The sequence below is a fragment of the Triticum dicoccoides genome, chromosome 4A, assembly GCF_002162155.2.
Source record: "Triticum dicoccoides isolate Atlit2015 ecotype Zavitan chromosome 4A, WEW_v2.0, whole genome shotgun sequence".
NCBI lineage: Eukaryota > Viridiplantae > Streptophyta > Magnoliopsida > Poales > Poaceae > Triticum > Triticum dicoccoides.
Genome location: NC_041386.1, coordinates 598,687,657 through 598,698,216, shown reverse-complemented (window position 1 = coordinate 598,698,216; position 10,560 = coordinate 598,687,657). Strand labels below are relative to the sequence as shown.

Below are 10,560 nucleotides of genomic sequence, written 5' to 3'. Positions count from 1 at the left end.
TGTCGAAGACTACTCGTTTGTTTTTCCATTGGATTCACATCATGTCTTTCATTTGTACTCTTCTCATTTATTGTTATATCAGTACTACCTATAAAACATGTTATTTTGGATGGTTGTGGTAGCAATTGGATGTCAATAGTTGGTGCTTATTATGGTGCCATGAACATCATGCTAATGTTCTGAACCATGGAGTATCTATGTATGTTGTTGTAACTTTCTATTGTTCATCTATTCACAAAGTTTTACTTCCAATTCACATTGTTAAGAAGCAAGGATGACACTATTAAGATAAAAAAAAATTGGTCTTGCTCACGTCCTTTCAGTGAATGTATTTTTATAACAGGAATGCACCTAGGCATTTTCTTAGAAGCTAGGTATTGCATTTTCGTTTGTAATGTTTATTCTGTATGCAAGGCTGATAGGTTGATCTTTGTTGTTCTGAATGGAATTTGGTCCTAGTACTCCTATTTTCTTACAGCACCTGCCAACACCTGTAAAAGAAAAGAAAAATAATAATATGTTGTTGTCAGGAATAATTGCGTGGCTGTGTGCATTATTTACGTAAACTAATTAGCACATTATTTTTTACGTCAGCGTCATATCCAGTGAATCCACCTATGTCGTGCATCCCTACATCCCGTCGTTGTCGCCCATTGGATCGAAATCATGGGCGTGTGACAGCTTGTGACACATCACCGTGAGTCTTGCAAGGACACGCCCGCCTCTTGTGCAGCTTGGAGATGTGATTTGCTGAAAACCCCGTAGGCCTAGCTCACGATTCGTTCCCCTCTTCAATCACGATTCTGTTCATGATGCCAACTTCACCAAAAAACCAGTGAATTCCTTGCAGTTTTGATGCACCCGAGGAGCAGAAACATCACTGGTGTAGGGAAACCCGGGAGTTGAGAAACCACTCTCCTGGTCTTAATCTTAGCCAGCAAATGGTTACACCTATGAGCCGTATGCATCTTTTTGATGCAGAGGCTGGGGCACGTCCCCTTTTTCAAAAAAAATAAAATGCAACACCTTGTGTTCCGTCACTCACAAGGGACAAAAGAGCAGGACATCAACTCCTCGGTTCCTCCGATTCCTTTCCAAGAAATGGAAACCTGGCTGCCTATAAATAGCAGCTTATTTATCAACCATCTCCTCCATCACCACGGCAACAGGCACCACCCAGCAAAAGCTCAAGCTCTGGTCTAATGGTGTCCACCAACTTCTACTCCATGGTGCTGATGCTGGCCACTGCGCTGGTGTCAGCCCCGCTGGCTGCTGTGGCCGGCGACCCTGACATCCTCACTGATTTCGTCGTGCCCACAACGCTGATCGGCATTCCCATCAACATCACCGGCGACTACTTCACCTACACCGGCTTCCGCCCCGTGCCACTGCCGATGGCGATCTTCGCGGTGTCCAAGGCCTCCATGGCAGAATTCCCTGCTCTCAACGGGCAGAGCGTCTCGTACGCCAAGCTCAGGTTCCCGCCGAGCACCGTGAACCCGACGCACACCCACCCCCGAGCTGCCGAGCTGCTCCTCCTCCTCGAGGGCACGCTCTCTGTTGGCTTCGTTGACACCGCTGGCAAGCTCTACACCAAGGACCTTGTCGCTGGTGACATGTTCGTGTTCCCCAAGGGCATGGTGCACTACCAGTCCAACCAGGGGTCTCAGCCCGCGATGGCACTCTCCGCGTTCGGCAGCGCCGCCGCGGGGACCGTGTCCGTGCCCGTCACCGTGTTCGGCACCGGAGTGGACGATGTTGTGCTCGCCAAGTCATTCAAGACTGACGTGCCCACTGTGCAGAAGCTCAAGGAGGCGCTCACTCCGCCACCCAAGAAATAAGTCCGTCCGTTCAAGACTGATGTGCCAACTGTCCTTGTGTGTGTTTTGAATTTTTTTTTTTTTGCTTCTTGAAATAACTGACCTGCCAAGCAATGCAGACAACCAAGTACTGCATCCACATGGTAGGAGCAATTTGGTGGTGAAATGATGTTGAATATGTGTGTTTGCAATGTCATCTTGATTTGGATCGAATGGTTTGTGTGTGTGTTGATGTTTGGAACTTGTGATCTTGACTCTTTGAGTTACATATATGTTCGCGATTTTGTATTGGGTTGTGCCTGGTGAGTTTGTATACCATTTTGAAGGCACCGATGTTGTATGATACACAGTTTCAGTTTGGCATATGATACATGTTTTAAACAATTCAGACTTCACAAAAGTGTACAATTATGTGCATGATGAAATTTTGGCATGTCAAATTTATAGCAGTGAACTAATTAAGTGAACTTTGCTGTCAAATTGTGGCGATGAACTTGGCGATTAGAGCTAAGGGCGATTCAGCAGTTTTTAGCTACGATATGTTGTGGTGTAGTGAATGCAAGACTCATCTGACATTGAAATTTGTTCTTAGTTCTGTCCATACCAAGATTGTAGCTAATCTTTAGTTACATTTATATTTGGATGTTTCTGTGGCGATAGATAGTTAAAACAGCACAGAACCATTTCATTTCGAGCGGCCATCTACTGAGTTCCATAGTGTTATTTAGAATGATAGGATTCTCCCCAAAATGGTGTATGGAAGATAGAGAGGGACACTTGTCTTATGTTGTGACCTGTAATAATAAGTGTGATTTGTATAGAAGAATGTGCATCCATCGCTATATTATTATGCACATGAGAAAATTTCTCATGAAATGAGCTTGAATTAAGTGTATGTTTGGATAAGATGAAGCCTGCTCCTAGAATGTGAGTGCGTCTAAATCAGCTCGAGGAGTGGTCAAAGCGGAGGCAGAACATGTAGAACCGGAATGGACACTACTGAAAACCTTCATACTAGTCCTTAATAGAAGTTGTGGCTTGCTTGTCAACACACACACACACACACACACACACACACACACACACACACACACACACACACACACAGAGAAGCACAACACTACTCACTTGTACAATAATGATTAACATAGTATGTAACATTTTCCCGCAAAAAAAAACATAGTATGTAACATTGAAAAGTGACATGATAGAGTTTACTTGTAACCATGGAAATAAAAATAAACAGAGTTGCATAACAGACACAAGTATATTTGATGGCATAATCTTAACACCCAAATCAAATGAAGTTTGACATGAGTCACCATAACAACTCACAAGTCACAACATGCGCATATTATTACACAACTCAAGGTTCACTCCACCATCATTCACTAGCTCAATGGCTTTATTATTCACGGTGGCAGCAATACACCGGCGAATCATTTCTTCGGTGGCGGAGTAAGTGCCGCCTTGAGCTTTTGCACGGTGGGCAGGTCAGTCTTGAAGGACTTGGCGAGCACCGCATCGTCAACACCAGTACCAAACACGGTAACAGGAACAGACACGGTGCCCGCGGCGGCGCTACCGAAGGCCGAGAGTGCAACTGCAGGGCTTTGACTTGGGTTGGACTGATAGTGCACCAGACCCTTGGGGAATATGAACATGTCGCCGACGGCTAGGTCCTGAGTGTAGAGCTTGCCAGTCGTGTCGACGAAGCCAACGGAGAGCGCACCGTGAAGGATGAGCAGTAGCTCTGCTGCACGAGGGTGGGTATGGGGTGGGTTGATGGATTCGGAGGGGAACTTGAGCATGGCGTAGGACACGCTCTGCCCGTTGAGTGCCGGGAACTCCGTCATGCTGGCCTTGGTCACAGTGAAGTTCTGTGCCCCTGGCATCGGCATGGGCATGGTCATGTTCATGGTGGCGCGGAAGCCGGTGTAGGTGAAGAAGTCGCCGGTGATGTTCATCGGTGCTATCCCATAGAAGTTGTCAGGGACGACAAAGTCGGTGAGGATGTCCGGGTCGCCGGCCACCATGGCATGTGGTGCCGTGACCAATGCAACCACGACCAGCACCAAGGAGTAGGAGTTGATGGACGCCATTGAAGTTGAGTGTAGCTGCAAGTAAGCTAATGATCTTGTGGTGACAAGAGGCTGATTGGTGAACGCGGTGGTTGTGAGTTGTGGTGAAGATGTTGAGCTACCTGTTGTGTAATTTATACACAAGAGGAAATCTAGCTAGTGAGGTGATGAAGAGTCTGAGAAACCGAGGGCCATGCATGAACATTGTACAGCATCAAGCTGGAGCCAGCTAGTGCTATTTGACACACATCTGAGGAAGAATTAACTGGCCAATTCCATGCAGCTCTTGGTGTCTCCAAGCATATATATGGATATACCAGCATGCGACTCAGAATCTTTTTGTTCTCATTCTGATACAAACTTTGCAGGCTCAACTTGACAAATATGATCTGCCCACCAAATACCCTGCAAGTATGTAATGTAGCACATATATGACATGAGCACAAACGTGTACATCACCTGTCAAACTTAGGAAACAACGATGGCAATGGCAAGCCAATTTGTCCCAGCTAGCAGTGTCCCTACAGGCTACAGCCTCCTACAGGCTACAACCATGAACTAGCAATGGATTTATAATCATGTCTCAACCATGAACTGTCACAAGGGCATCAAACTTAGGAAACAACGATAGCAACGGCAAGCCAATTTGTTTGGCCCCTACAGCCTCCTACAAATAATCACAGCCTCAGGCCGGCCACCTCCAGTCCTCCACCGTTCACACAACCTTACTACTACATGAAAATGGTGTCGTCGTGTCTTGCCCTCGCCGTCCTCCTTGCTGTGCCCTTCCTTGCCCTCGCCGGCGACCCGGACATCCTCACAGACTTCATCCTGCCGCCCGGCACCAATGCGTCGCTCCTCAACAGCACGTTCTTCACCTACACGGGCCTCTTCGCTGGCAACTCCGCCAACCCAGCCAAGTTCACGGTGACAAAGGCCACCGCCACCGAGTTCCCGGCGCTGCTCGGCCAGTCCGTCTCCTATGCTGCCCTCATCTTTGGCCCAGGCACCGTCAACCCGCCTCACGTCCACCCAAGGTAACAAAACTTTACACTTTTTTTAGTTGATCATGATTCATCCTCAGTATATACAGGTTTGTGCTCATGTCATGCATTTGCTTCTTCTTCCATGATTTCAATGGTGGCCGGCAGGGCGTCCGAGCTGCTTTACGTGGTGCAGGGCCCGCTGCTGGTGGGCCTCATCGACGAGACGAAAGGTGAGCTGTACGCGCAGACGCTGCATACGGGTGACATGTTCGTGTTCCCCAAGGGCATGGTGCACTTCCAGTTCAACGGTGGCGACCACGTGGTGCGTGCCTTCTCGGCCTTCGGCAGCGCCAGCCCCGGCACCATCTCACTCCCGACTGTCCTCTTTGAGTCCGGCATCCCCGACGCCGTCCTCGAGAAGTCGCTTCACGTCGACCAGGGCACCGTGGACGCGCTCGAGCAGGACCTGGCGCCGCTCGCTCCCGCTCCCGCTCCCTCTCCAGATACACCGCCAGCGCCTAAGAATGGTGGTGCGGCGCCCGCACCGGCGTGCTTCGCGCTGCTAGCTGGCTTCGCCGCGGCATTGTTGCTGTGACTTGTGAAGATGTGACTGAGAGCCATGGCTTATCTTGTTGCGAGGAGCGTAGTTTAAAAGTACTTCGGCGAATAAGCTATTTCGACTAGCCGAAGAACCAAAATAATTGTGATGGTTACTAAGGGGGAAATTTTATATATGTGAAAGGTATTTGAATTTGTTTCACTTGGTTTACAGTATACAAAGTGTGTGCATGGACAATTTAGATGATTGTTGAAGTTGACACTTCGGTACATAATACCATTACAAATATTTATTGCTCAATGCAGCTGATAAATAGTTAATCCTGGATATATTATCCACACACACACACACACACACACACACACACACACACACACACACACACAATGGGCAGTGTTGAATAGTAAGACTTCACGTGAACTTTCTATTTTGATGCAAGTTTCATCTAAATTCGTCGTGTTCATGCGAAAACTAGATGGACTGCAAACATATAAGCAGTTCATTCAACGCCATGAATAGAGTGTATGGACTCATAATTTATATGTCTTTTCTTTTCTTTTCTTTTTTGCTATGCTTATGCGAGTGCGCTTTTCTTTGATGGCACATAACCCTATTATTTCTCAATTGTTCGACGAGCAACAAAACATTGTTTTTGTGTCAAACAAAATTTGAGATGAGCACAATCATAAGTCACAACAAGCATATTATCACGTTCACAAGTCAGAACAACATAACTTAACAAAGTTACAACAACACGGGCCAGCTTATTCTGTTATTACGTGATCAAGTTTAAATCACAACCTTCCGTTGGTGAGGTTAGAGGTGTAATTTTATACCATGACCTACAAACGAAATTACGCGGATCTAAATTGATGAGTATTATTATACATGCTTTCATAATACACTTTAATATGGTGATCTCAAACCTACTTTTTTTTCAAGTCATGCGAACAACAAGGTTACACGACCTTTCAAGGATGCAAGGAATATTTTATATTATTCTGCAAACATTTTGTACATATCTCGTGAATAGATAAATGTACTTACCCAAACTCTATGTAGTGCTGTTTTCCTACAAATATTTAATATTATGTAGTGCTATAAAACACAAATTTGACCATTCCAAAGGATCAGGACCATCAATTTTCTTTCTTTATTTATTTCAGACACAACTCAATAGGTATTTATAAAGGTTGTTAAACTCTTGCAGTAGAGGGCACCCACTATTACTTATATAAACGAAAATCATGTTACAAAAAGGAAAAAAAGGATAAAATAATGTTCCAAAAGTCAAGCATGTCTGTTTGACCAAGTTTAAAGAAAAAATATCAACATCCATAGAACGTGGGTGTGTCTAAATCAGATCGAGGAGTGGAGCTGTCAAAGCGGATGCAAAACAGGTAGAACCAGAATGGAAACTACCGAAAGCTTTAGTCCTTATTAAAAGTCATGGATTGGTTTTTAACTGCAAACATATTAAATAAATGAGGCTGGTCGCTCCATGGACATAGCAAAAAAAGCGAATCAATTTTGGTCATAACAAGCTGCCCCATTCAGTCACCAAACAAAATTTACAGAACCTCATCGAATATTCAATTCCGAGCATGGGCTCATCTGCACCTGGTGAACAGTAAATTCTAAAACAAATACTAGAAATATTTTTAAAAAAGTCTGTTTTTTCTTTTGCACGGAAGATGTTTGAGTGTGTGAGTTGCGTGCAAATTTCAACGCATTTAGACATCTGAGTAGTTCTCAGCAAAAAAGAGTCAAAATAGGGTCCGTGCACAAATAGTAGAAACTTTCATAGGCCCCAAATTTGTCTTTTTCGCTGAGAGCCACTCAGACATCCAAATGCTCTCACATTTTTTAAGGATATCACGCACTCTGGCATCTTTCTCCATAAAAAATCAGAAGTTTTTGAATTTATTTAGTATTTAGTTTTTTTTGTTCACTCCCGGGCCCAATTTAAATGCTGCTCTCGAAGCTCATACAATACACACATGCAGGCCAACACACACACAAAACTCCAAACACCCCGTGCAGGTTATTTCAGCGAGCAATAAACTCCAAAGCACGAGATGGTGGCGTGTCAATAGCCGCACCGGCATATGGCACAGTGGAGTTAGGTCATCTTGGGGGAGTGATCGCCGGAATATCCATGAAACGGAAGCACAACAATGGTCGATTGTACAATAAGAAATAATATAGTACATCACAGTGAAAGTAACATGACGGAGTTTACGGAAATTCGCAGAGGTACACACCTATCAAGCCCTTCCCGGCCGCTCGATCGTCTCGCAATTCGCAAAGTAGTTGAATCTGAACAACGGCATAGTAAGTTTTAAGTTTCAGTCATTGAAACTTATGACTTTTTATCTGAAACTTGCAATTTTGTCGCTTGCTCTTACCATGTTTCATGGGTAAAGTTTGAAATCATTTTTTTGTCATTTGTACGCACAAAAATCATGATTTTATGGGTCGCTCATAATAAGTTTGAAGAGTTGAAACTTAACATTTATTTTCAAAATTCGTCAAAACGTATTCAAAAAGAATCTTATTTGAAAACACCATCACGAGTAACACGCATATGAAAACATAATTTAATTTGCACACGTGGAGGGACTCGGTGCCCCCGCGCTTGCGTGCCCCAAATATGCTCCCCAAAGTTTACATGTAAATGTGCAAAGCATGAAACAAGGAGACTTGCATAATAGACACAAGTACATTTGATGTCATAGTCTTAACACCCAAATCATATAATATTTGGCATGATCACGACAAACAACTCACAAGTCACATCAAGCATATCATTACACAACTTAAAACTCACATGACCACCAGCTTTACTTCACCATCACTCGCTGGCTCGAGGGTTTATTATTCATGGTGGCAGCAATACACTGACGAATCATTTCTTCGGTGGTAGAGTGAGTGCCGACTTGAGCTTTTGCATGGTAGGCATGTCAGTCTTGAACGACTTGGCGAGCACCTCATTGTCAATGCATGTGCCGAACACGGTAATGGGAACAGACACGGTGCCTGCGGCGGCAGTGCCAAAGGCCGAGAGTGCGCCGGTGGGGCTTTCCCTCGGGTTGGACTGCTAGTGCACCAGACCCTTGGGGAACACAAACATGTCACCGGCGGCCAGGGTCCTGCGTGTAGAGCTTGCCAGATGCATGCATAAATCCCATAGAGAGCGCACCGTCGAGGACAAGCAACAACTTAGCGGCACGCGGGTGCGTGTGTGGAGGGTCGATGGATTCTGAGGGGAACTTGAGCAAGGCATAGGACACACTTTGCCCGTTAAGGGCTGGGAACTACATCATGGTGGCCTTGGTCACAGTGAAGTTTTGCGCCCCCGGCATCAGCATCGGCATGGTCATGTTCATGGCAGCACAGAAGCCAGTGTAGGTGAAGAAGTCGCCGGTGATGTTTATCGGTGCTATCCCGTAAATATTTTTTGGGACGACAAAGTCGGTGACGATGTCGGGGTCACCAGCAACGGTGCCCGCTAAGACCAATGCAACCACCACAAACACCAAGGCGTAGCAGTTTGTGGAAGCCATTGAAATTGAATGTATCTGCAAGCTAATAACTTAGCTGTGATAACAGATTTATTGATGGAGGCTGTGGTGAAAGATGTTGGGCTGCTTGCTGTGTTATTTACACAGAAGGGGCAACCTATTGATGTGATGAAGAGTCTATGACACCAAGGGTGATGTATGAGCGTTCTAGAATTGCAAGCTGTAACCAGCTAGCTAGCACACACATCTAAGGAAGATTTAACTGGCCTATGTTATGCAGCTCTTTGGTGTCTCCAAGCATATGGATATACCTACATGAAACTTTCAAAATTTTGTTATCATTCTAACAAAAAAAACTTGGGTGTTTGTGTCTCTCACTCTCAACTTCACCAATCCGTCTTTCCGGAAAAGAAAAAAACTTCACCAATCTGAGCTGTCTGAACTGTTGAGCAAATAGCATACAACTGTATGTTTGTTTTAATACTGCATTATTAAGTATTAACAATTAACTGTCACAAGAACAGCGTGTCCACGCACACACACAAAAGAAAACTCTGTCCCCAAAGCATCCCAGATACTGGGCGCGCGTTCGTTGGAACAACCTAACTAAACTATCCGCCGTGCCGATGAGTTAAGGATTTTTTTTCCACCCGCAAAAAAAAAAAGAGTTAGGTCTTTTCCTTTTCGAAAAGGAGATAGAAACCCCCGGCCAAGTCGAGGTATGTTCGTTTGACGCATCGTGCACTCTATTGGTCCATGATAGCGAATTAATGTGTGAACTTTGTGACGACCTCAATCAAAACGCAAGTAAGCCCCAACGAAAAGAATGTTGTCGGACACTAGCGTACTCAAACGCCACTCCTAGTACCATACATGCAAAGCACAAGCTAGTTCTAACCGGGCTAGCATTGGAAGCCCAGACCCGACACAAACTAGACTAACTAGCTAGTACGTCTTCTCTACTTAATTACTCCCTCCTATGTTTTAACTTTTTTGATTCGGATGTATATAGACACATTTTAATGTATTTGTTCACCTATTCCAGTCCATATGTAATCCATATTGAAATATCCAAAACATCTTATATTTGTGATAGAAGGGAGTACTAATCAACTTTGCTAACACTAATGAACCAGATTAGACAAGATTACCTAACAAAGAATGCCCTGATAATCTATAAAATGTATTTAGCGTGCCTACTATTGATGGTGAGAGACATTTGATCTATTGTACGGACTTGTGCATAATTCACTTCACTTTTTTTTGCGGGGAACATTGTAGTTATTTTCTTGGTACTCATTTTGTGAGCAGGCTTTTCTTTGATGGCATGAGTAATTATTTCTGTGTTGTCTAACAAACAATAAAACATTGTGCCCTAAGCTAGGAAACGGTTGTCCAACTCAAAAAAGAAAGTGAAACAATATTAAGCAGGTGACTTCGGTTCAATATACTTAGAAAAAGTTATTTCTCGGTCTTGCTCATAAACCTAAAACCATAATCTTAGCATCACTTTTTATTTACATGAATCCAATAATCTTGAAAATGACTATATTAAGAGACTTGTACCTCTCTCTCTCTCTCTCTCTCTCT

At 44.3% G+C, this 10,560-nt stretch overlaps 3 protein-coding genes and 1 pseudogene across 3 annotated transcripts; 2 read left to right on the top strand and 2 right to left on the bottom strand.

Annotated features, from left to right (window-relative positions):
* Positions 1 to 1,202: 1,202 nt before the first annotated feature.
* Positions 1,203 to 1,841, top strand: LOC119289316 (germin-like protein 9-3). Its single transcript, XM_037568676.1, has one exon. The coding sequence runs from the start codon at positions 1,203 to 1,205 to the stop codon at positions 1,839 to 1,841; it is 639 nt and encodes a 212-aa protein (XP_037424573.1).
* Positions 1,842 to 3,259: 1,418 nt separating this feature from the next.
* Positions 3,260 to 3,922, bottom strand: LOC119289315 (germin-like protein 9-3). Its single transcript, XM_037568675.1, has one exon. It carries the CDS (start codon positions 3,920 to 3,922, stop codon positions 3,260 to 3,262), a length of 663 nt encoding a protein of 220 aa, XP_037424572.1.
* Positions 3,923 to 4,642: 720 nt separating this feature from the next.
* Positions 4,643 to 5,482, top strand: LOC119289314 (germin-like protein 9-1). The gene is made up of 2 exons (XM_037568673.1): positions 4,643 to 4,938; positions 5,053 to 5,482. Exons 1-2 carry the CDS (start codon positions 4,643 to 4,645, stop codon positions 5,480 to 5,482), a joined length of 726 nt encoding a protein of 241 aa, XP_037424570.1.
* A 2,872-nt stretch (positions 5,483 to 8,354) lies between these two features.
* LOC119289313 lies at positions 8,355 to 9,012 on the bottom strand (annotated as a pseudogene).
* Between the last annotated feature and the right edge of the window lie 1,548 nt (positions 9,013 to 10,560).

Bases quoted from the DNA above. Each gene is read 5' to 3' on its own strand.
- LOC119289316 (XM_037568676.1), top strand. From the start codon at position 1,203: ATGGTGTCCACCAACTTCTACTCCATGGTGCTGATGCTGGCCACTGCG.
- LOC119289315 (XM_037568675.1), bottom strand. From the start codon at position 3,922: ATGGCGTCCATCAACTCCTACTCCTTGGTGCTGGTCGTGGTTGCATTG.
- LOC119289314 (XM_037568673.1), top strand. From the start codon at position 4,643: ATGGTGTCGTCGTGTCTTGCCCTCGCCGTCCTCCTTGCTGTGCCCTTC. The intron at 4,939-5,052 runs GTAACAAAACTT...GGTGGCCGGCAG, and splicing joins CCGCCTCACGTCCACCCAAG to GGCGTCCGAGCTGCTTTACG.